The sequence below is a fragment of the Balaenoptera acutorostrata genome, chromosome 9 (assembly GCF_949987535.1).
Source record: "Balaenoptera acutorostrata chromosome 9, mBalAcu1.1, whole genome shotgun sequence".
Lineage (NCBI taxonomy): Eukaryota > Metazoa > Chordata > Mammalia > Artiodactyla > Balaenopteridae > Balaenoptera > Balaenoptera acutorostrata.
This window is the reverse complement of record NC_080072.1, coordinates 24,800,596-24,827,113: the sequence shown is the minus strand read 5'-3', so window position 1 is coordinate 24,827,113 and position 26,518 is coordinate 24,800,596. Positions and strand designations below refer to the sequence as shown.

The 26,518-nt window shown below is 41.4% G+C and overlaps 1 protein-coding gene across 20 annotated transcripts in view; it reads left to right on the top strand.

The window, feature by feature from the left end:
* CD44 (CD44 molecule (Indian blood group)) overlaps positions 1-25,397 on the top strand; it is an 88,290-nt gene extending 62,893 nt beyond the window's left edge. For 6 of the 20 annotated variants that reach the window (XM_007181068.2, XM_007181067.2, XM_057552000.1 and 3 more), the window contains 9 exons: positions 1,037-1,165; positions 2,638-2,769; positions 5,705-5,809; positions 7,632-7,721; positions 8,593-8,799; positions 11,775-11,840; positions 16,208-16,279; positions 18,453-18,531; positions 24,457-25,397. In XM_007181068.2, the coding sequence (XP_007181130.1) occupies positions 1,037-1,165; positions 2,638-2,769; positions 5,705-5,809; positions 7,632-7,721; positions 8,593-8,799; positions 11,775-11,840; positions 16,208-16,279; positions 18,453-18,531; positions 24,457-24,661 (1,085 nt within the window). In that variant the 3' untranslated portion in view covers positions 24,662-25,397. The remainder of the gene's footprint in view (positions 1-1,036; positions 1,166-2,637; positions 2,770-5,704; positions 5,810-7,631; positions 7,722-8,592; positions 8,800-11,774; positions 11,841-16,207; positions 16,280-18,452; positions 18,532-24,456) is intronic. The other 14 variants (XM_007181069.2, XM_007181070.2, XM_007181072.3 and 11 more) reach the window with 10 other exon arrangements.
* Positions 25,398-26,518: the final 1,121 nt, after the last annotated feature.

Genomic DNA, 26,518 nt, shown 5'->3' with positions numbered 1-26,518 from the left:
TGCAAGGGTGAAACAAGGACAGTACGTTTTATTTTTTAAGTGTCTTCGCAATTATCAAATCATACATATTAATTTCTAAAATAATGAAATAAACCAGTTTTACAAGTTGCAAAGTATACTTCAGCTTGGCAAGTTTATACAGTCTCATTTTCTTTTTCTTTTTTTTAATTGAGGTATAGTTGATATACAGTATTATAACACTCTCATTTACTTGATGAACTAAAACTTTAGTATTAGTCGCTACAGATGAAAATGTCAGTGGCTTTCTGATTTTTACCAAAGGCACCCCGATACAAGTTCATTTCATTCATTATGCCCTTTTTAAAACTGGACAATTACAACACTGAGCGTTTGAAATTTTAAGCCTGTCACACACTCCTACTATTTATATAATGCCAAACACTGGCTGGAAAAGTTTTTCTCCACTGAATTAATTTTCTTAAAAAGTCATTTTGGCAATTCTAGATGCTCCATAGACATAACTTTGTAACATGTCAGTGGGGTAGCATCTCAATCATTCCCAGCATCTTTCATGCTGGGCAAATGCACTGCTGGTGTATTTCCAGTGTGTGCAATTATGAGTCATGTGACCACCGTTTGAGAAGGCTTCCTACTGGGCTGATCTTGTCATGGACTGTTATATAATATACTCCTCCCTCCAAAATCACTGAAGACAGGTTAAGTTTTCTCAACGAACAGTTCTCTCAGACAGGATGTATGAGGCCATAGACTCTAGTAAAATAAGAATAATACTGGAATTCATAGACCATGGTCTGGTCCTAACTTTGTACCAACCTGGCTATATGATTTTGAGCAAATCAAAGCTTCTTTGAGCCCCAGTTTTCCCATCTGAAAAGCTAAAGTATCGGGCCATTTGATTTCTAATATCCCTTTCAGAGTATCAGTGGTGTCTCTCCTTCCTGCTTTCCTTTTCTCCCTTCTCTCTCACATGTATATGCTCTTAAGGTAGAAAGATATGTGTTGGTAAGGAAATTAACTGAATAATAACAGCTCACAATTGACATTCTTCTCACAGCCCGGGCACCCCCTACTAGTACAACAGAAGAAACCGCTACCCAGAAAGAGCAGTGGTTTGAGAATGGATGGCCTGGGGAATATCCCCAAATGCCAAAAGAAGACTCTCATTCAACAGCAGGGACAACTGGTAATGGATGGTTTCACAGGCAGACTTGGGTGAAAACTTCCTCTGGGGTTAAGTACTGGGCCTTGAAGACAGTGAACAAGAAGAGTTTGAAGGAAATGTCACAAGATGTTATAGTTCCTTAATCACTTACCATTCAGTCAACACAGAGCCAACCCTTAAGTGCTCGTAACAAATCACCAGAACAGAAATGGACACAGGCACATAAGGAGACACAGAGAATATGCCCTTGCATATGTCACTTTCAGATCTAATTTTGGGCATCCCCTAGTAAGACTGTAGCAGGGACTCTGATCTTATAAAATACACCCTTTTCTTTCATAAAGGAATCTGCTCTATGATATGGGTCCAGGCTTTACAACACAGTTCTATGAAATCCTGGGCTTGTTAGAAAGCTTTTCGTCAGAACCTCAGTAGTCAAAGAAATGGAGCCAGACATTTTGAGAAAAACACCTGTCTGGTGTCATTTGGCCCTTTGTCATGTTGGAGATTTCTCCTTGAATGTACAATGTTTTCTTCTTAGATTTATAAAAAACACCTCTTCTCTATATTTGGATTGTGGGACTGGGGAGATTAGACCCAATCTTGTCAACATTTCTAAGTGATGCCAGATAACTTGGCTCTACCAGCTCCTGTGTATGATTCTTTTGTCTGTGTGACAGAAATATTGAAATGCATGCAAGATGCATTCTTGTAAAAGAATGTGAATTCCATATCGTTACTTAACATCAGTGAGAAATATCCCTATGTTTTTACTTGCAATATAGAATGTAATGCATGATGTTCTTCTGGTGTGTGGCAGCTTCTGAATGCATAGCTGGCAGAGCAGTGGATTCAGTGACTGGATATGTGGTGCAGTTGTTGCTAAGGGGCTACTATTGTCATCTTTTCTACCTATACGTCTTCAGTGGCTCAGAGTGAGGCCAAAGCACGTGCTGCGTTCTTATACGCCACTGTGCCATAAACCTCACTGTTAGAAGGTGATGCTTCTAATGGATCCACTCATGCCTTTGAGATGAATGGCATTTACTTTCATGTTTATCTCAAGGGAAGCTGTTACCTGATTCCTTCTCTAAATCACTACTGGCCTAATGTGCATTTCACTGGGACGTGGTTGTCTAGGAATGACATCATGTGTTTGGACTCCTACACTTCCTCCTTTAGGGGATGGTGGCAACATGGTGTGGGTAAAGAACTATTTCTCCTCCATCTTCATTTGATGTCTATAACTTCTAATCTATCCACTGGAGAAGTCGTTAATGCTTTTGTGTCCTCTAGTTCACATGCTGATTGCTAGGAAAATTGAGCATGAATGAACCTATACCTGCTAAAACATTCTGCAACTTCCTGGCCCTCTAGATCCGGAAGACGGTTTTATTGTCTTGTATAGAAAATAAAGCCTTTAAAAAAATCAGTGTATCCCTGGCCAAATATCAACTAACACTTTGACAATTGCTTGAACTGCATTGTCACAGCAGCCTCAGCCCATGACAGCCATCCAAATCAAAGAGTGACAACGCAGAGCCAAGAGGACCGTTCCTGGACTTACTTCTCCGACCCAGTCTCACATCCAATGGGACGAGGTCATCAAACAGAAAGAAGGATGGGTAATAATCTCTGAGCTTTTTTATATATTATGTTTTTGAAAGCTCCCAAATGGCTATTTTCCTAGAAATATGCCCTTGGCTTTAGACCAGTCTGCTTTCCTAAGGAACTTTAAGTTTCTTCAAAAATTAGTTTTCTTGGTAAGAGTGATATGCACATGCATCTGAATCTGAAGTCCTAGATGAGAGTGGAGAATTTGGCAGGAAGGTTAAAGAAGGATTAGTCCTAAGATGATGGGAGTAGAAGTCATTTCCTCTGAAGAGGAGCAGTTTCAAGATTTCTTTTCCATTTACTTCTAAGTGCAGGGTTTTAAAAAGAGTGAAGTGATAGATTCAGTGACTGTCTCCATTATAGACCCAAAGATAAAACTTGTCTTTGGTAGAGAAATCTTAGAGATCAAAAACTGATGAGTACTCATTCCAAACAGGTAACTAAAAGGCTCAGAAAATGGTATTAATTACTCTTGCACACTTAGAAATAAATACTATACCCAGTGACTTAGGATTTAGACCACTCTTGTCCATCAATAAATGTTCGTGAATTTAATGAATGGACAACTTTTACACAAGATGGAATCCTTGTTTTCTTAATTAGCATTCTTATTTACCTATAAGCAATTCAAAAACAGAATTAAACAAGAGAGAGTAAGAAAATACTAGCTGGAGTTCTGAAAGAATGGAAGATTGTTATTTTATTTAACAAATTTTTATATTTAAAAGGAATTTTTCCTTTATCAGAACCAGATGACAGCATTCCTGAGAGAATCTGAAAGAGTTGGTAGCAGGTGGTGCCTCTCTTTTCTCAGTGTTTACAAATTGGAAGAATTCATGTTCCTTACTATATCCATGAATAGAATTATGCAAGTTTTATTTATTTATTTTTAATTTAACAAGATGTCTTGATCACAGAAATGTAACATTCCAAAAAGGGAGATCAAGAAAAGAACCAATATGGGGATATGAATTTTCAGTCGTAGCATTAAATATATTATCTGGGTCCAAACTCCCAAGGGTATACATGACACAAAACTACTGAAATGAGTTCTCAGAATGCAATGATAATGTCTCTTGGTATTGAGTTAAACAAAGTTATCTCCAAAATCAATTTAACAGTTTCTATGGTTTCATTTCTCCAGAACACCCTAACTATGTTGTACCCAAATATTAGTGATCATATATCCCTTAAAGTACAATCGTCTTAAATATCTGCTAATAGAATTGTATTAATACTTTATGTGCAATGCATTATGGAGACAAACAATGTACACTTAATTCATGGTCCATGCTCTTAAGGAATTTAAAAGTTAGCTAGGAAAAAAAACCAGTTAGCTTCAAAATAAATCTAACAGTACAAGACAGTAAGTAATAGATGTCAAATGAATGTTGCTAGCAATAAACACAAAAGAAATTCAGAGGACCCCTTGGAGAACATCAGAGAAAGGTAGATTGGATCTGGTTTTTGAAAAATGGAAAAAACCCTGGGTAGTCAGAGAAAAGTAGTTGGAGAAAGTTTTTCTAGGAAGGAAACACATGTAAGGACAGGCTTAAAAGGAAGGAAAGCCAAGGAATGAATTTGGCAGAGTGAATGGATCCGTATGTCACAAAGGAAGATGAGTGTGAATGGTGAGGTTGGAGCCGTTATGTTGTGTGGCTGAAGACCCATTACACATTTTATGCACATGGTGGCTAGAGGCTCTGATGATAACCATTATGGAAAACCAAGCCAGTAAAAGAGCTTCAGAATCAATATTAAGTCTCCATACGGATGAACAGAAAGAGTTTCCGTCAAATTGATGATGTCAGGAACGTTACAATTGGCTTCAACCATGGAATGGTGTGATACCTCTTAAAGGAAAGATGAACAAGAGTGTCTAGAGACCATCAACAGGCAGGACTTCTTCTGGGAGAATATCCATTTGGGATTTGGATTTGGATTAGTTAGCCTTTCCTCTTTTTTGAATAATTACTATTACTATTACTACTACTACTATTATTATTATTAAATAATAGAGTCAGCCACGTTTTGTCCTACAAAGATCTTGATACTCTTTTCTTTTAATATGTAAAGGCTGCAGTGTAGACGTGGGTGCCTAATATTCCAGTGTTTCCCTCCAGAATCATCTGGAGCACATTAAATCTCCCCAGAGGCAGCAGTGTGGGTGGACTTTGGATCCAAGAGCCAGCAATAGTGATGGTGTTTATGGTTTGTGTGACCTCTGTTTCACTCAGGACTTATTTCAGCAAAATCATTTTGTGATAGTTATTAGAAACAGCTTCTATAAATATTTCAGTGAAATTTCTGTACCACTCAACATTGTACCTGTTACATTCCAAAGACATTTCCTACTTGTGTTTATGGGAAGAATGATTCACTGACATCCATTGCTTCTTATTCCTTGCCCTAAAATGTTCCTGTAGCCTCCAACTAGATAGTATGGGATGATGATTTTATGTTTTATTTGTACATTCACTTTGTGAAGCGAAAGAGGAGCAAATGAGGGAAAGGGCTGTAGCAAAACTTTTTTGCCACGTCAAGGGGATGTGACAAAATGGTGCCTGAACCAGTGCACTTTGTCTTTTCTCCATGTGTCAGATCACTTGTGTAGAATGGGACAAGTCACACGTGGGTTATATTTCCATCTGTCTGCAAGGCTTGGGAGACCCATCATGTGCTCATTTAGCATTCTTCCAGATTCAGAAAAAAAAGAACAAAAATTGTAGCTTTTGTACAACTCAGCCTTTAAATGAAAACCAGTTACTTCTTGGGATACTCTTTTGGAGAGATGATAATCCATTTCAATTCTGGAGACGTGAATCAGTATGTGCTTTCTTTCCTTTTATACAGGTTTGAATATAAGAATAATTTGTCTCTAGGCCATAAACAACCCTCAGATAGTAGTTAGGAAATCAAGCAATAACGCTGATTTAATTCCTTCAGATATGGACACCAGCCATAGTACAACAACGCTTCAGCCTTCTGCAGATCCAAACACAGGTTTGGTGGAAGACTTGGACAGGACAGGACCTCTTTCAGTGACAACTCGTAAGGATAATGACACTCGGTCTCTATTGATCTGTATTCCTGCTTCAGCTCTTGCTCTCCTCAGCCCCGATGCAGGGCTTGGGCTTGGTGATGGGACAGCACATTCAGGGCTTGGTGATGGGACAGCACATTCAGTGCTACGTGGCTCAGCTCAGCTCAGAAAATAAACGCTGTCTTCATTTTCTATATTTTCTTGATGGTTCTTTAAATCTGATTATACCTTCATTTGTGGTGCTTTCCACATTCAATGACTTTATGTTAAAACATAAAAAAAAGGATGTGGGACTCCATTCCACTTGATTTTCCTTTTCTGAGTAGTTATGTCAGTGAAATTCAAGACCATAGCTAGCACAGTGGTGTCTCTATGCTTTAACTGACCAGCTCCTTTTGATTCCCATCTTTCAATCAAGGCAGAAGAGGGATAGCCTTTTTCAATGGTTGTAAAAACATGATTTGGGGCCAGATAATCACAGAGAGTAGGGAAATCACATCAGCCCACAGAGGAGGAGCAAGGCATGTTGTTGACAATTGACGTAGGTTGCAGGGCCTGGGAACAAAAGAGGAACATTTGCTATATCTCTTCCTATCACTAAACATCTGGTAGAAACAATGCTAAACTTCTAGTAGCCTTAATGTCCACCACAGATACAGGGCTATCCTAGAGATCTCCATAAAGTCATTCATAATTTCTTGACTGAATATGAAAGAAATCCAGAATTAAGAGGGCCTCATTTCACTGTTTGCTACACATAATGGGCAGAGTCTTTTCATGTGAGCCCTTTTAGGCAAAGGGAAAAATCAGCAAGCACGTGTTAATTGTCAAGAATGTAAATAACCCAGTGTTAAGCATCAAAGGAGATGCAGATAAGCCTTAAAATGGTCCTTGCCAATGGAGGGTCTCATATTCCTACTTTATCCTACTTTATGTCCCTGTTGACTTTTGTTCTGATGTTGGGTTTGGGATTTGGTGACGGTCTCTCTCCTGGTTGTAATATTTACTTGGTGGTGGACATGGCTTAGTGGTGTGCTTTATGGAGTGCTTGCACCTGTAACTCAGAGGTCAGTCCCTTTCTTAGAAGAACACACAAAAAAAACTAACTCAAAACAATGAAAGCCATTTCAGATATGGGCAACGGTTCAACCTGAAATTGATATATATCAGTGAGGACCCTGTGTTTGCCCAGACAAGCGTTTCCTGGCATTTCAGTGCAGTGATGAGAATTCTCATCCACAGATGAGATCAAAAACCTAATAACTGAGTACAATGGTAACTTAATTTAATGTTCTTTAGAAGAGACTTAAGTGTTTCCTTGTATAAATTTGATCTGAGTTACTTGAGCAAGTTATTCTTGATGAACTTCTTCCTCTTTTGCGGTTACATGTATACTACCTGTTATGATCGTGTTTATTCTTCCTATAGTCACACTTCTTGACACACAGCTAAGGTGCTCTTGATGGTTGATAGGAACACTGGGATTCAAACGTTCCTTTTTCTTTGTCTCTGTGTTCTCTGATTTTCCTGAGTGACAGGAAGCAATGCTATAATTGGGCCGGGATGATCCAGGGTGGGCAAAGTTTTGGCCCAGATTTCACCTTGGCACTTTACCTTGTTTGTTATACTGAAAAACAGAGCCAACTAGGGGCAAAGCAGAATTCTGTTGTGCATTTCTATCAATCAGAGGAGAATGGTGTGCACAAACCTTGGTATTCCTATGCATCTACCCATCTGACACCACTATATTAGATCCTCCCTGTCAGCAGATACCAGAGGGTTTGTTTCATGACTACGAATTAATACTGAATTCATCCCTCATTGAAACAGAACAGAGTGATACTCAGAGCTTCTCTACATCACATGGAGGCTTGGAAGAAGACAAAGACCATCCCATGACTGCTACTCCAACATCTAGCAGTAAGGACTGTAAAGCCCAGGTGGCTTCAGCTATTGAAAAAAAGTCAATGAACTCTGGGTGCTTTTGCAGTGTCTTTGGTGGAGGTGCATCAGTTGGCTGTTGTGCTCTTACCCCGATCAGAAGTCGTGGCTGGTGATTGTTCTCTGATTCTTCTGCTTTGTAGATCTCTTAGAAGCCGTTGTATATTAAATGCAAACTATATTTTTTTAATCTTAAAGTTTGGGTTTCTTAAACTCCAGAGTTAGTGGCTTTGTTTAAAAATAACAGATCGCTTATGTATGATTTGGTGGAAAGATCTGAATTATATCACTCTCTATTTTCCTTGCATTAATAATATTATTTTGACATTTATCCTCTGGACCATAAATCCATGGTGCTGGTGACCAAGAAGCAGTGCCCTCTGGCAAAGGAAAGAATAATCAGAGCCTCAACGTCTTTGAAACTTTGCACTTGCTCTTCCAGTTGCAGGGAGCATAATTTTACCTTTCAGCTCAATAGCTTGTTTCTTCCACTTCATCAAAGGTGGGTCCAATTGAGTAAGAGCTCAAGATTATCTAGTACCCGAGTTGACTTCAAGGTAACAGTTCTAGTGGCATAAACCTTATTTTAACAAGCCAGGTAGATGATGCAACAGGTGTCTCTTCTAGATATTAGGATCACCGAAATCTCTTCCATTGAATGATATCCAGGCGGTATTGATTGCAAAATATTGATTCTGTTCAATAGTGTAACAAACCACACTGTCTTTTGCTCCATGTTCACAAATAACAAGTGGAAAGCTTTTGCAGCAATTTCACGTTCAGAAGACAAGCACACAATTGGTGGTGGTCTTATAAATGTGGGTTTACCATTGATTCCACCTCCACACAGATAGGAATGATGACAGAGGTGGCAGAAGAGGTGGAAATCTTCCTGAAGACTCAACTACTTCAGTGGAAGGTTATACTCCTTATTCTCCAGACACAAATGAATACAGAACCCTCATCCCAGTGACCCCTGCTAAGACTGGGTCCCCTGAAGTTACTGAAGTTACTATTGTTGGAGAGTCTACTTCTAATGTTGATCTTTCTTTACCAGGTAATTTGGCCATTTGTTATCTGGTTTGCTTTCTCTATAGGGAGAAACAACACATCCTTTCATATAGGGGATTTCTTCTGTGTAGGCTGTGATTAGACTGATTCGTAGCATGGGAATGGCTTTCACACAGATCATCATTCTAGTGCAATAGATTTATTTTAGATAATGTTTTCATTTGCCTGTGAAATTTCCATTTATATTTTGTGACTTGGTTGTTACGGCAGAATTTCTTTCTTTGTCTTCTTCCTGATCTTGTGATATATTTAGTTGAACCATATGAAGTGGATATTTTTGTAAGTAAAAGTAGTCAAGTATCAATTTCATTTGATTCAACTGATATATGCTGCCAATGTAGTAAGGTTTTACCCAACTTGTGAATAATTTCCATATACTAATCTCTTTGCTCTGAAATTCTCTTTTATTGGTGATGGATTGGTGAATTTTACTTTTGGTGAAGGGCTTATGGATAACCTCTTCTAACTCTGTTGTACACTTAAAACTATATGATTCAATCTACTATTAATGAGTAGACACCCTTTCTCTTGTTGTGATGGCAAAGAGATGACTGAAGATGACTTATTCAATTAAGTTACACATGGAACTAGCAATCCTCCCTGCTTCCACTTTTGTTTCTCTGTTTGCATTAAGAAACTAACATTGAAGAAAAGGAAACTGCAAAATACCCTGGCTAAGAAACTAAAATTGAACTCTCTCTTCCTGGTGCCAACTGTTCAAATGTTCTTACCATTCAACCATTAAGGGATATTAAAGATTCATGATTTTAAACATGTATATATGGTAGCATATGTGTGTGTATATATATATAATAGCATATGTCTTTTCCCATCCCCCTCCCTCTCAAAAGAAGAATAAATCTTATGAGAACCCAATGTGTAAAACAGATAACAGCTGTGATACTGTGACTTTATGTGGGACAGAAAACCCAGAATGAGAATGCCACGTACTTGGCCTCTAACCTAGAGCCCACATGCTTGGGCTGCCCATCCCAGGGCTTCAAGGAAAACAGTTTTAAAAAATACTAACCTCGGGCTTCCCTGGTGGTGCAGTGGTTAAGAATCTGCCTGCCAATGCAGGGGACACGGGTTCGAGCCCTGGTCCGGGAAGATCCCACATGCCACAGAGCAACTAAGCCCGTGCGCCGCAACTACTGAGCCTGCGCTCTAGAGCTGGTGAGCCACAACTACTGAAGCCCACATGCCCAGAGCCCGTGCTCCACAACAAGAGAAGCCACCACAATGAGAAGCCTGTGTACCGCAATGAAGAGTAGCCCCCACTCGCAGCAACTAGAGAAAGCCCACTCACAGCAATGAGGACCCAATGCAGCCAAAAATAAATAAATCTTTAAAAAATATACTAACCTCGACAGTATTGGCAAGACAAAAGCCCTTACATCCATTGGTTCTTTATTCAGCATAGGTCTGCCCTCAGTTATTAAAAATTCCTAGCAGCAGTGTCAGTATTCTTCTGGAGAAATTAATCTTAGAGCACTGCCTGGTTTCTTTTGGCAAAATAGAGCCCTTTATGCAGCCAAATGAATTTAAATTTTAAATGGCAATTTTAATAGTTACAGTAGCCTCGAAGGATTACATAGTCTATTTGTTAGTAAATAAAATACTTTCTACAAAATTGATATTTACATACCCTGATTCCTTCTACATTCTGTGGTGGTACAGACAGATTTTCCATGGTTATCCGTGGATTAAATGATCTATCACCCTTGGTTTTCTTCCAGAACACTCAGATAAGGCTCATTTCCTCCCATACATTTTTTTTCTCCATCTTTTTGCTTGATGTTAAGAATGAAAACATCTGGAATTGTGGTGGTGGTGATAATGGTGATGGTGGTGGTGGTATTGGGGGTATTGGTGTTCAGCATTTCAGCAAATGCTGTTTTCAGTTTTTCTAACCATCAGCCGAGGAACAAAGCAATCTATCTCCCCCGTACAATTACATAATAGATTACAGGTCACCTATGTCTGCCTTGTCTAAACAAGGACATGGTGAAGATCAGATTACTGTGTATTCCTTTTAAGAACCTTTCATAATGGGTGACCATAACCATTTTATGAACTATTGTCCTGTGTTGTTTTGCTTTAAGATTCCATTACAGTTTTGGAAAATGTGTGGGGAGGAGGGAGAAGATCGAGAGTTTCCATATGCTGAACCCAAGATTTGACCTGTGGATCCAGATTTTAGCAATTCATAAACTTGCCTCAATCTAAAGCCTTTTGGTGATGGATGTTTGAGAAGATGGGATTATAGTAACTCTTGGTGTTAAAAATACAGATTTAATTTTTGAGAAATATTATTTGGAACATAGTCTAATAACCAGGCGCACCTTAGCTACGTGCGTGTTAGTTATCACCTCTCCATTTCTTTTTCACTTATTTTCAGACTCTTTTTCTCTAAATAAGCAGTTGACTTTTCTCTTTGAATCCTTACATGATTCAACCCCAAGATTCTTTATTGCACACCAAAACCTTTTTCTATTTCCTGCCTCAGAGAAATCTCTTTAAATGTCTCATGCGCTAAGTCACAGAGTACACGCATTCGCAGTGATCACGTTTGTCATAATCCAAAGCATATAGTCCTTATTTCAAAGACACAGTATCAATTCCCCACCTCACACTTGCCAAGACCTCATAATATTTTTGGTAGAGTGTTACAGTTTGGGGATTTTTACTAAAGCCACACTTCCTATGGTCATCCTTGCAGGTCTGTGCTGTCCCAGTTTTTAAAATTTTGATTAGAGCTCTAGACCACTCATCAGTAGATGAAGCAATGAACAATATTTCATATCGTGGACCCATTCAAAGCTCCTTTGTCATTGTTTTTGGCTACCTTTAAAAGGCTAAACGTTGTGATGGGCTGTGTAAAAATGCACACGTGGGGAAAAGCAGATGGCAGTGTAACTGAGCACAAAGTACTGAACCTCCCTTTATTGCTCCTTGCAGAAGACCAAGACTTATCCCGTGACCCCAGCGGAAGGTCCTATACAACTCAAGGATCCGAATCAGCTGGTGAGTTTGAGCTGCTTTAGTCATTTATTGCTATTGTCGTTGAACCTGCTGATTATTAATGAAGTATGAGTCAGTGTCTCCTGAAGAGTGGTTCTCATACGTTCTTTGCATGCATCACAATCATGGGGAGGGCTTATTAAACTACATGACTGGGCCTTATCCTTAAAGTCTCCGATTCGGTAGGTCTGGGGTGGAGCCCAAGCATTTGTATTTCTAATAAGTTCTCTGGTGATGCTGATTCTGCTGGGACAGGGACTCCACTTTGAGAACTACTGCTTTCAAGAAAGTTCTTCCATCTGAAAGGATCAGGAAGAATTCAAGCAGGCACCCAGTTTAACATTGCATTACGCCAGAGCGATTAAGAACATGGGCTTTGGAGAAAGAATGGCCTGGGTTTGATTCCAACTCCTCCACATGCTAACGAGAGACCTTGTTTAAAGGATCTGAGACTCGATTTCCTAACCAATAAAATTGGGATAATAATAATTGTCACAGGGCATTGTTTTAAAGACTAAATGATGTATACTTGTAAAGCATTTAGCATAACCTCCCCTCCCCGAACGTGGCATAATAGCTAGCCTTTATTGAGAATTTACTGTGTTCTGGTGGCATTGTTCTAAACACTTTACATGTATTAGGTTGGACCATATGAAACTGCCATTTCTGTAGGTCAACAGTCAAATATCAGTGATTTCATATGTTTCATCTATTATTAACTTGTTTAATTATGTCAGTACTATTATTATCTCAATATTACAGATGAGGAAACTGAGGCTCAGAGAGGCTAAGCAACCTGGCTGAGTTAACATAACTAGTGAGCTGAGTGGTGGAGCCAGGTTTCAAGCCCAGAGGTCTCGTATTGCCTCTAGAAGCAGGATCTGCAGAAAGTACCCTGTCATGACCATCATTACTGCCGTAATTACTGTAATGATCACACCCCTAGAAACATTACTCCAGACAGCAAAAGTAGACCATAAGGCAGGTTGACTTGTGACCACTGACGCTGGGGCTACTGAAAGGTTCTGCCAGTGCCGTCTCACTGTGGTCTCCCTGAGAGTCACCGGTCCAGGTGACCCCATGCAAACCAGGTAAGCCATATGAACTATTGTCCTCCCCTTCCTGCCCAAGTGGGAGTAGGGTTACTTCCAGGCTTGAAGATTCACACACTTACAGCAAATATGAAGATGGATATTTACATGGTGGCTTCAGTAATAACCTATACTGTAAGAGCACAGGGATGTAAGGGCCTAGTAGAAATGCTCCTAAAATAAAGACAGAAGTCCCAAGCTCTCTGGGGGCCTTGGGTGGGGCAGTTAGCCTTTCCCAGCTTCAATTTATTGGTAAAAAGGAGATCAGAGCACTGGCCTCCGTTACCTCCTAGAGTTCTTGTGAAGAGCACGTGGTATCAGGAATTTGAAAGTGTTTTGGAAATGATACGGATCTCTGACTAAAAGGAAGTGCTCTTTAAAATCAAGAGACCCCAGCCACTCCAAGTGTGGTCCCTGGACCAGCAGGGACATCACCTAAGAGCCGGCTGGAGATGCAGACTCCCCAGTCATCCCAGACCAGCTGAATCGAGAGCTGCAGTTTAACTAGGCCTACCCCACCCCTCCCACTAGGTGGTTTGTAAGTATATTGAAGTTTGAGAAGCACTGTCTTAGACTTTTTCCTCACAGTCAGAGCCAGTTGAATGATCTCTGTGCATATGTCTTAGATGGGATCTCACATCCGAGCTGCACTGTCAAGCATCCCTCTTTGCAGAACTTCCCCAGCCAGCCCTACCCGGGCTAGATTTGCAGGCCTCTAGGGCACCAGGCCAGGCGGCCTGCTGTGTCTTGTGCATCTTCTCCCATCTTCTTCGGCTCTCGCTTGAAGTGAGAATCAGGTGGGCGGGAGCAGTCTCTTTTGTTTGCCTCCTGTGCAGGTGTGTATTGTTCAAAGGGGAGGTTTCATCTGGTTGTACACACACCCAGATCTTTCCTTGCTGGGAGCACTTTTTTGAAAATCAAAATAGAGATTATGATCCATTAGTGGCCTCCCATTCAAATATCAAAGGCTGCTATGAGTCAGAGAAAGACCAGCGAGAGTGGCTGTGCCTCTTAGGTGGTTTTCAAGGCAAGGAGCTCTAGTTTAGAAGGCCAGTATCCCATGACCTGTACAGGCAAACACCTGCCAATAATGACCAAGGCCTCTGGGAGGCAGCTAGAGGAAGCCCCTTGGACTCCTTCTGAGGTTTGTAAAGTAAAAGGCCACTGTCAAAATGGCCTGCTGAAACAGCCAGATGTCTGGTAGACTTTGTTTTGCTCCATTTTGAGTTTAACAAGAACATCAAATTGCATAAACAGGAGCCATTCTACCCAAAATAACCACAGCCATCAAAATTTCAGAGTCCCGTATGCACAGTCTACAGTTTGACCCTCTGAGAAAAGACCATTTAAGACCTGGCCATCTCCATTCATTGATTAACCAAACAGACTTCCTTGGATTTTTTTCTTCCCTTGGAAGCCTTCAGGATTCTGCAGTGGGGTCCTACTGGGTAGGGAAAAAGAGTTGATTTTAGTGGGAATTTTTCACATTTCGCTTTGAAGCAGTGGAGGAAGCACAACACACACACACACACACACACACACACACACACAAACCAAAACTTTCATTTGGGTGAGTGTCCTTCACAAGATGTCTTAGAAGTTTCTTTTAAAACATAATTCCTCCCTCATTTTGATGAACCTCCCGTTCTGACTTGTGGATTCTTTATCTTGTGATACTTCCTGTTCCTTCCAGTTTGAGATCCTTTATTTGTCTCCTTATTTGGTTTTGTAGCAGTAGAAAATGTTGTCTTCTAAGCAATGCATGTTTCGGGAATATATTAACAGGCACTCTCCTTAGGGTGATTTTTCACAGAGAGAAGGGGCTATTGCCCCTCCCACCCCAAATCCTTATTTTTTAATACCTATATTTATACCTATTGAAGATATTGGACGTGGTTTTTAGATTTGTTTTCTTTTTTTTATAACATTTTTTTAAATTTTTTATTTATTTATTTTTTGGGGGGGTGCTGTGTTGGGTCTTCGTTTCTGTGCGAGGGCTTTCTCCAGTTGCGGCGAGTTGGGGCCACTCTTCATCGCGGTGCACGGGCCTCTCACTGTCGCGGCCTCTCCCGTTGCGGAGCACAGGCTCCAGACGCGCAGGCTCAGCAATTGTGGCTCACGGGCCTAGTCGCTCCGTGGCATGTGGGATCTTCCCAGACCAGGGCTCGAACCCGTGTCCCCTGCATTAGCAGGCAGATTCTCAACCACTGCACCACCAGGGAAGCCCTAGATTTGTTTTCGACAACCTGGAGCATTTGAATCCCCGAGGGATCTTGTTAAAAATGAGGATTCTGAGGTTTGGGATGAGGCCTAAGACTCTGTATTCCCGGCAAGCTCCCACGTGACGTTGCTGGTCCAGGGTAGCAAGGTCCTAAATTAAAAACAGAAAATTGTAATGCTACTGTGTGCAAGCTCGTACTGGCCGCTGCATGACAGGCCAATTAATGAAGAGATGAGGTGTTGGGGTCAGGAATAGTGACTTTATTCAGAAAGCCCACAGGCCGAGAAGACGGACTGGTGTCCCAAAGAACGACCTTGCCTGAGTTAGAATTCAGGCTTCTTTTATCCTAAAAGAGGAGGGAATAAAGTCAAACTTTTCCTGGTTTCCGGTCAGCCTCCGGAGGGGATGTGTTAGTTTCTTCCTTCCTGCAGTCCTTCACAGGTGAGGCTGATCAGAGTGCTTCCTATGAGTGAAACAAAGATATTTTACCATAATGCTCATTCCCTGGGAGGCAGGGTTCCCAGAGAAGGGCCACTATGTATAATTTAAGCTTATAGGTAACATCCCTTTAGTGATTGACTTGTAATAGAAACAGAGGTTCTTCCCTATTACAGTAACCGCACACAATTACCATTCTTGTGCACTTCTTTAAACCTCTGTAAAATGATGAAGTGGATTCTACTATTACCCCATTTTATGAGTGAGAAAACTGAGACCTAGAGAGGGATGACTTGACCCAGCAGATGTTGCTGGCAAGAGACAGAGGTAGGGCTTGAATCCAAGGCTGTCCTGCTTTACAGCCTCTTAAACACTGCATAGTACTGCTGCTGAGAATTCTCATGCTCTTGTAGAAAAATAACATTTCCAAACCTTAATCAAACCGAGTTTTTCTGGGGAGGTGTTTTTTCATGCAACACATTATAAATGTCTGTGGCTTGAATCTATAAATAGCTTTACAGTGATGCAGCACGTAGAGACTGGCCTTATGTGCTACTCTGTAAGGAACTTGTGGTGATGCGTGCCAAACTTTGGTTGAGAGATGTTGTTTTTCTCTTTAGGGCACTCAAGTGGGAGTCAGGAACGTGGGATCAACACAACCTCAGGTCCTATGCGGAAACCTCAAATTCCAGGTGAGTTTTGAGCTGTGAAGGGAAAATAACGCTGAAAGCGGGTCTCTCTGAATGTCCCAGAAAGGAAGCAGAGACCAGCTGGAAGGCGTATTCTCCTACATGTCTAACCTTGAACCTGATGGCTCCTCTTTTCAAGCTAAAGGGTGAATGAGAGCACTACAGCCTCTTGGTGGGAAAGGATGGAACATTCCTTTTTTCCTCGGTCCCATAGATTGACTGAGCTCATATTTAGACCTGTCCCTGGTCTGTCCCAAAGAAGCGTCATGTTAGTTACTACAGCTTCCTTCCCAAATGAGTGATCACCCCAGGGGCTCGTTGTCATCCCCTGACCCTTCCTATCCCAGTCATCTCTTTACTTCCGGGTTTGGGGAGAAGCGTGTAAATTTCCCCTTGCATTGCAGACAATGGGGAGATACAAGGGTCATGTTAGGCGGAGTGAGAATATTCTTCTGGCATAAAAACTAAAAGAAAAACTACTTTTTCTCGAGGGACAGTCTTTACTGATCCAGACAGAAGAAAGTTTCAGAATGTGTGATGTGCAGTGAGGAGGCTGGGCCACTGGCTCCCTTGAGCATCAGGATTTAAGGCATTTGAGGCAAATTCTTTATTTGACTTGGGCTCAAAACTGGGCATTTGTAAAGGGGGATTACAATAAAGGAAGGTTTTTCCTAGGGTTGTAAATTACTCTTTTAACTTTTAACTCTCTTTTACAATAAAGGAAGGTTTTTCCTAGGGTTGTAAATTACTCTTTTAACTTCAGAGGTCTCCAGACTGAGCCTCCCTTGGGGAGAGGGAAGAACGTGGTATGGCCCGCGTCCCCTTACCTCGGCTTACCTGAGCAGAGCACGTGGAGAGGGGGAGCGGGCTGAGGGGGTGGGTGGGTGGGATGCAATTTGCTATAATCAGGCAGCAAGATTTTCCCCAGCTCTAGTGAGAGTGAATATGGAGCATCTCATGGCTAGAAACCTGGGAAAAGAACAGAAATGGTAACGTCCTGTCAGCCTCCCCACCTCCTAACTCTACCTCCTTCCCCAAACTCACCTAACCAGGGAGAGGTCAGACAGAGTCAGTACTGAGCAGGAAATCAGAGGAGAATCAAGCTTCCCAAAGAAGAATGGCCAGTGAATGGCTTCCCATTTTTCTTGTTCCTTAAGCTTTAGTTCATTGCGAGGATATATGGCCCACTTTGCAATTGACTTGCAAATTGTCAAGTCATATTTTAATCCTACTAAAGCTTGGTTTTAAAACATATAAATAGCATTTTATTGGTCTACAAGTGATACATTAATTTTTGGGGACATTTTTGAAAATACAGCTAAACAAAAGGGTAAAAATATAAATCCCTTATTATCTACCTCACCATCCAGAAATACCATGGTTACCATTTTCATGTATGTCCTTTCTGTTATTTTTCAATCTAATTTCTATACAAACATGTAATTATACACACTGTTTAGTAAACTACATTCCCAACTGGTTGGCTACAGCTTTCCAATGTCATTAAATACTCTTCCCCTGTATCTTAGTACACAATACAATGGATGTACCCTAATTCGTTTAACCAGTCCCTAACTGTTGGATAGTAGGTTGTTTCCAACTTTACTATCACAAATAGCACAGTAATTAACATCTTTATAGCTAAGTCTGAAGTTCTATATATTCCTAGAAGTGTTAATGATGGATCAAAGGCTGTATATCTTGAAGGATTTTGACAAGTTTTGCCAAATGACCCCGCCCTACACACACAGGAATGTCCTTTTTCCCACCCTCTAGTGGCCTCCATTTTTGTTCTTTAATAAAATGTAAGGTGAATGCTCTCATATAGGAAAGGAATGTTCCTTTTAAGGGATGTTCCTTTAATATTTAATAACATTGCACCAAAGGCATCTACAAGTTTCCACAGGTCATTCTACACATTTTTGGAAACGTGTTTTTCTTGGGAGGACTTGGAAATCTTGACTGATGATTAGAGATGAAAACAAGAGTCCTGTTGGGCAAAGACCTATAGCAAAATGGTTCTTCCAGTATTATCTGGCTATTGACTGGACCTTTGGTTGGACCCATGTATAGAGCTGGCTGTAATTCTTTTTTGGACCAGGTCAATTTATAAAGTGCATTTCTGTTTTCACAAGCTTATTTCCCAAGTTCATGGATATCTTTTGCTTCCCACCAGAATGGCTGATCATCTTGGCATCTCTCCTGGCCCTGGCTTTGATTCTTGCAGTTTGCATTGCTGTCAACAGTAGGAGAAGGTAAGGGGATGCTCCTCCGGGCCTTCAACTTTGAAAGGGCATCATTTAAACTTGGGCTGTATAACTACTAAGTATAAAACAGATAAGCTACAAGGATATATTGTACAACACTGGGAATATAGCCAATATTTTATATTAACTTTATATGGAGTACAATCTATAAAAATATCGAATTACTATGTTGTATACCTGGGACTAATAGAATATTGTAAGTCAACCATACTTTAATCTAAAAATAAGAAGCCTTAGGTGATATGTCCTTGCTGCTCAGAGTGTAGCCCCTGGGACCAGCAGCCTCCACGCCCTGGAAGCTTGTTAGAAAGGCAGCATCTCAGGCCCTACCCCAGACCTCCTGTATCAGAGTCTGTGTTTTGATAAGACCTAAGGGATTCATGTGGACAGTACAGTTTAAGAAGCTCTGCTCTGGCATACTCCTTAGATAAAGGAGACTGTGATTATTTGGACTTCTGCTTTTAAATAGTGGTTGACTTTTTTGTGGTTCTTAATTTTGGGGGGGTTAAGCCCATGGAGACTCTATGTGATGAAAGTTGTGCAATATCTCACCAGGAAGACATAAAAGATATACTCATTCATTGATTCATTAAACACATATTTATTGTGAATTCATAGTGCACAAAAACGCTATATAGAGATTCAGGGGTTGGCCCTTTAGCCTGTCTGAGGCCCCTAGAAACTTCTAGAACCCTTACCTAAAGCAGGCATTGGGTTTGTGTTTTTATTTGCTGGGTTTTTTTTTTTTTTTTGGAATGACAGTATTTTCTGCTTTCTGGAAGCTGTCATTGAAAGGATTCAGGTTACGGCCTAGGTAGAGTTCCCTGAGACTGAGGTGTATGAGACAATAAAAAACTTTCCTTAGGGAAGTCTGAAAAACGACAGCTCCCTAGAACTGGCATGTGGGCTGTTTTCATACTGTCAAACGTCCCCTCTCTCCTACCTCAACCAAGGCCTATCGTTTTGGAATGTACACAACGCATATACCTGATTGAGCTGTGACCAGGCTCTAGAAATAATGCTACCTAAAATGAAGTGAAGGAGAACAGTAATTCTAGCATCAGAGGAAATGAGCTTTCACAGGGGTATTCCAGAAGTGTAATTCTAAATTTCCTGTTCAAGATGCTCTAAAGAGCCACGATTTTTCTCCAAGCAAATGCAGAGGAACATTTAACCTTTGGTAAACATTCCTTGAGGTTTCTTCTTATAAGGCAAAAGAATCTTATATACTTACATACAGGCCAGAAAATGCCCCTCCATTTGGGGAAAGACCTGGAGAAAATTCTAGAATCTTTCTTGTTGGCTTTTGGAAAGCAAGAAACAGCTCATTTCATTGCCATGTTACAGCCCATGCAGTATCTCTACTTATCGGAGGAAATCAAATAATGTCGTTTTACACTGGTACAAGTTAAAGAAAGTGCTTTTAAAGTCGAATAGCTGTGTTGCTATCTGTACCTTTGAGGGCATAATAAAAAAAAAAATTAGTCATGATAGCCAATTGTATAAGGAACAAAAACTAGGAAAATAAATCTGAAAGACCTCCTAGAAGTCTCCCATGACTAAATGGAAAGAGCTTTTTTTTTTTTTTTAGTTGAATTTAAATAATGCGATTTGAGGGAGCCCTTACAAAGAGTCTTTATACTTTCCCTCGGCTTCTGTGTTTTCTCCTAGATGACTTTTGCTCAATTAAATATGAATTTCCTATTGTCAGAAATCAATCCTTTTGTTCCAGGCCCTAGAATGCACCACTTCTGCTCACATATACAGTCCATAAGCTTTGTGCATGTCACCATGGAAACGCTGGCCTCAGATGCTCTCGGCGTCGGGGAGAACTTGGAGAAGCATCTCCGTTGTCCCCAAAGCAGCTGGAGTCCCTAGGGTGTAGCTGGTTAGCTCCTGTGTCGCTTCTCATCATGTCTGCAGCAAAAATGGGCCCCCTTGCTTTCCTCCCCCTCCTCCCAAGACCAGTGGTCACCCTGGCAACAGGCAAACAGGGACACACAGGATCTGGCACGGCAAGTGTCTCACAGGGAAAGTAGCTGCTTGGATGCTGTAAATTACTATGTCCTGATTTGATAATCAAAAACAGATTTGCCACGTAGCTAAAGGGTGGTTAACAGCTGCACAGGCCCCTGAATGTGCAGTGTGTTTCTAAAGCCGCCAGCCCATTTCTAATCCTCTTAAAAGGCTGAGGCCTTTCTGCTTTGCGCACTGCATTATAGAGGGATACAGAATCCTATTTTCATCCAAGAAAGTTTGGTTGAAGATAAGAGGCCTACAGCAGCCGTTCATTTATTCAGCAAACCTCTTTTGAGGGGTGGCTACGACAGTCAACACTGCAGAGAAGAGGAAGACATTAAAACGAAAAGGGTACCATCCCTTCTCTGCAAGAATCTTGAGCTTTTGTGACACTATTGGCCTTTTGAATTTGAGTCAGCTAATGTTTATTGAGAACATTCTCTGGGCCAGGCCCTGTTATGTGAACTACAGTTAAAAGATAAAAGTGGAAAAGCATTAATTGCTGAAGTGGAGGTGGGAGAGTTAAACATGGGCTTCCATGAGGAAGTGATCGGTGAGTTCCATCATCTTAAAGCTGTAGCAGTGTAGCTCACTATAATCTCTGCCCACCCAGTCTCCTTCTGCCCTCTACGGCAGAGGTGTCCAGTATAACTTTCTGTGATGACAAAAGCGTTCCACATTTGTGCTAATACACAACCACTAATCACTTGTGGCGACTGAGCACTCATAATGTGGCTAGTTCGACTTAAGAAGTGAATTTTAAATTTTATTTCATTTGAATTAGCTTAAATTTAAATAGACACATCTGGCTGGTGGCTACTGGATGGAATGGCAAAGCTCCAACACAATGCAGAATAAATCTCTAAATATCTTTAAGGACTGTCAGGTAGAAGAGACAGAAGGTCAGTTGTTAAGTTACTCCCCACCCACCCAAGTCTTTCAGGATAAATTCCCCCATGCCCTAAAGATATGTTACCTGGTTCTAAACTCCACCCGCTCCTGGCCAGGCTTCGGTCTGGCATCTTCTACATCGTGTCGTCTCTGCATCCTCAGCTAATGCCTGAGATTGAAGGGGAAAGGAGATACAGGCAAGAGGCAGTTCAGTAAAAATCTCTGACCTTTAGAGTCATAAAGTCATAAAGTTGCAGATCCGGTGTAGTTTCTGCCATAACTAGCGGGGTAGCTTCGGGTGCTCGACTTCTTGGACTCAGAAAAGAGGTTAGCTGGATCACCTCTGAAGTACCCTCAGCTCTAATGTTTCTTTTAACATTCCTATAACTAATAAGAATGAAAAAAATTAGAACTTGCTTTTTAAAAGTGCTTATGAAAGGCCCGGAGCACCAAATATTGGGCTGAGTTATTTATGAGCATCACCCTGCCCTCCTGAAAGAACTCAGACAAAAAACAGAGACCATGAATCCAAAGGGAAATGGGGTCAAGACCAAACCCAAGCCCAATATTCCTAAGCCCTGCACGTTGAATGTTACCCACTTTCAAAATCAGCTTCGTTTAGGGTAATAACATGACTCCCCACTTCACCCCCTTGCACAAACATTTTTTATGAGTATAAATCACTTCCCCGCAATATTTCATCCAACTTCTCAAGTACACATTAGGTAGGTAAATGGGATTTACTTTAATAAGACACCTGTTCTCCAAAAAACATCTGATGCAAACTATTATATATAGAATGGATAAACAACAAGGTCCTCCTCCATAGCACAGGCAATTGTATTTAATATCCTGTGATAAACCACAATGGACAAGAATATGAAAAAGAATGTATATGTATATATGTATGTATAACTGAATCACTTTGCTGTACAGCAGAAATTAACAGAACATTGTATAAATCAACTACACTCAATAAAATTGAATTTAAACAAAAAACTATCAAAAACAAAGAACATATGAGATGCCCCCTGGCAATCTGAAAAAACATAAGCAGCGTCCACCTTTGGCCTTTTCCATCATCTTCAGAGTAAATATAACAAGGTGGGTGGAGGTAGCCAGAAGAAACAAACCAAACACATTTCATATGGCTCTGGTTATATTAACAATTACAGCAAGTGCTTCTTGAACATTTACTGTGTTCCAGATACTGTTCTAAGTGCTTATCCAAGGCCTCGGTTTCCTCTCCCCACGTTGTTCAGAAGAGCAACAAATAAAACAGTGGTAGACTTATGTATCCAGTGCCAGCCTCTGTTTCAAGGGATTTTCACAATTCTTTGACACTGGTACTCTTAACAGCCTGGTGTTACAGATAAGAAAGCTGAGGTTCAGAGAAGTGAAGTGAGTTGCCCCAGGTCACACAGCATTAAGGTCCCGAAACCAGGCCTTCCAAGCCCCTGCTCTTGTCTATGTGGACTGCATCCATATGCCCAGCCCCACAGACTGTCACAAGTCAAGCATCCTTCTTCCCCCGACCCCTCATCAAGCGTCATGCCAGAGGAGACAGGATCACCCTCCTATTCAGGAGGTATAATGTCTACTTCCCCAAACAAGGGATTAAAGTTTATGGCCTTGGCAGTCCCAGAGGGAATGGCCCATGATCATTAATAATAGAAGCTTTGTCTGTACAACTCCAAATATCCAGTGGCAGAGTGAACAATTACGACTTCATACTGTTTACAAATCTCCAGATGGTTAGTAGCATGAATAGAGTGTGGCAGAGCCCAGGCTTTTGGTCATAAAAGCCTAGATTTGAATATTGACTCTGTCCCTCAAGCTAGTTTCTAAACCTCCCTGAACCTCAGTTTCCACTGCTGTATAATGGGAATAACAGCTGCTTTGTGAGATTATTGTAAGGATTACATGAAATTACATGCAAAGTGCCTGGCATTCAGGAGGTGTCCAATAAATGCTAGCCCATTTCCCCTCCTCCCCACTCCAGGTGTAGTTGTGAGGGTCTGCACCTCTGCTTTTGTTTGAGCAGCATCTGACTTCTAGATGTGTGGCAGTGATTATGTTACAGGAAAGAGGAAGCATTGCGTCAGGCTGGGTATGATAAAGCAATGCTCTGACCCAGCAACAAGGCCAAGGTCATGCTCTTCCATAGAAGACCTTCTGCATTTGAATCTTAAGTAATGTTACTGAGAAATCTTAAAGTAATAGTGAACAACTTGCCTAGGAGGTAGTTAAACCTCCTATATCCAGGGTTATACGGCAGTTAACCAGTGTTAAGAGAAAAATCAATATGGCCTTATACTTCTAGAAAAGAGTTGTCTCATTCTTCTCAGCTTGCAGTAATAACCCTGACAAGGCCTACAACGTGTTGACTGGGAGAGGAAGTAATGGGACTTCCTTGAATACGCAGATCAGAATGATTTACAGTCGTTCCGTTGATGGTTTATCTGAGCCTGCAGAAACGGCTGGAGTTTAAAAGAGGCAAACATTTCCCTTCCGTAGTATGGTGGAAGGAGAGTTAGAACTTGGGAGTCAGACACACCAGGATTTGAATCCCAATTCTTTTAGTATTTGTTGAATAACCTGGAGCAAGTTATGGAATTTTCTGAGCCCCAAGATTTCTTTGGCTGTGATAATGGGATAATAATAGTACTGGCTTCCCAGAGCTGTGACCACTGATTCTCAAACTCAAGTGCACATCAGAAAGCCCTTGAGGGTTTGCTAAACCACAGACCCTGGGCCCCTCTCCTCGAGTTTTCTGATTCAGTATGTCTGGGGTGGGGCTGAGAATTTGCATTTGTAACAAATTTACAGGTGATGCTTTTGCTGCTGGTTCAAGGACCTCGCTTTGAGAAGTGCCACTTGTTAAGAGTCAGTAGGATGAAACATACTCAGATTGTCATCAGCTGTAGTGATGGTGGCAGTGACAGTGACGATGATAATTGGGTCATTGCACCCATTTCTCATGTGATTTTTTAAAATTATTAGGTGTGGGCAGAAGAAAAAGCTGGTGATCAACAATGGCAATGGCACTGTGGAGGAGAGAAAGCCCAGCGGACTCAACGGAGAAACTAGCAAGTCTCAGGAGATGGTGCATTTGGTGAACAAGGAGCCGTCAGGGACCCCAGACCAGTTTATGACCGCAGATGAGAGGCGGAACCTGCAGAATGTGGACATGAAGATTGGGGTGTAACACCTACTCCATGACCTTGGAAAGAAACCATTGTCAGAGACATAATCTTACAGGGAGCTGGGACACTTCACAGATGCGATGTGCTACTGATTGTTTCATTGCGGATCTTTTTTCAGCATAAAATTTTCTATTCCTTTTTGGGGTGTTTTTTGTGTGTGTGTTTTGTTTCTTAAAGTCAGTTCCAATTTATAAAAACAGCATTGCTTTCTGAAATGAGGGCCCAGTTAATAATCGGCAAGAATTTGACTGTTCCAGTTCCCACCTAGAAGCCTCTCACCCCCCCTGGGGTGTGCTATGGACGGCTTCTAGCAAAAGCCACCCATCCATCTTCCTGACCCTCAACCTTCCCTCCACCCCACCCACCAGGGAACAGCCACCTGCTAAGGACATCCCCCAAGGCTAAGAGGGATTGGTCCCTGGGAGGAAATTTGAATAGGTCCATATTGCCTTTCCAGCAGCCCAATCCCTGGACATTTCTTTCCAGTGGGGTAGGGGAAGGGGGTGTACTGGTTACACATCCCCTTCTACAGACCTCCTGGAAAATTCTCAGATGCTTCTGGAAAATACCCAAACGGTGAAGCTATTTATCTGTAGTAAGCTATTTATCTGTGTTTTTGAAATATGAAACCCTGGAGGTCCTTTGATCAGAATGATTATTTTGTTGTTGTTACTTTGTCAGAGGCATAAAAGGGTTTACGCTAATTCATAATAAACATCTGTACTTCTTCCACTTTAACCCTTTGTGCTGTGATCCTTCAGTTTCTTAACCAGCAAAGTCTGGGTCCCGACAGCTCAACAGGGAGACATGAGAAGGTCCTCCTTGCAGCTCTTCATCTGAGTAAGCCCCCAGTCAGTCTTACTCACCCAAATCTCACAGAGAATCAAGGGAGATAGCTTTGTTTTATTTCTGAGGCTCTGAAGGCATCCTGTCCTGTCTTAGAAGCAGAATTGTGAGAGGAGGAGCTTCAGCTGCTCTGACGTATTAACGGCTACCTAGTCTCTCTCCTGAAAGGCTGTAAAAAGTCACATCAAATTTGCATGACCGACCATTTGTGATGCCCCATGTCCTAGACGCTGACCCTGTTCGTGATGTCCAAAAACAATATGGAAGTGCCTTCTGACCTTTTGCAATAAAAGAAGAAACCAGTGGAAATCAACAAGCCTAGACAGTAGCCAACTGATCGATGCAGGTTGGGAAAGTGGGGTAGGGAAAAGTGCAGATCCTGTTGGAGGATTTTTACGGCTGTATTTGCTTATATTTTCCCAAGCCAAGTCTGTCCCCAATGCAGTTGCTACTCAGGGTTAAGTTGAGTGCCTGGAGAATCCCTCAAAAGGTTACAGGACTCCCCACCATTGGAATCTTATCACCAGATAGGCAGCTTTATGGCCAAATAAGAGAGTAATGGCTTTATCCCTTGCTTGGCAAGTCCTCTGTCATCTTTACTTATAAATTGAGGAGGCTCTGTTGGTCCTGGAACTTGCAAAGGCTACTTGTAATAGAAGAAATTGAATCTGTAAAGTAAGCGTTCCTATAAAATGGGACCCATAAAAAGTAATCTGTTTTCTAAATTGATATGCTTAACTGGCAATGTTTCTCCGCCCAAATATGAAGAAGAAGGAAGAGATGAAAGAGGTCCCACATAGATCAGGGCTGGACTTACACCGAGAACTGATTCTGAAGGATATATTTAAAGGAGAGATGCCGGCTTTCTGCTCATTCTCAACCTCTGCTCTCCCCTCCCCACCCTCATAACCACCCCCCTCCCCCAGCTCATAACACCCTCTGCATCGTGGTCTTTGAAAATTTCCTTTCTCTTTTGTGGACGTCCTCGATCAGTTCCATATTCAGCTGCCTGG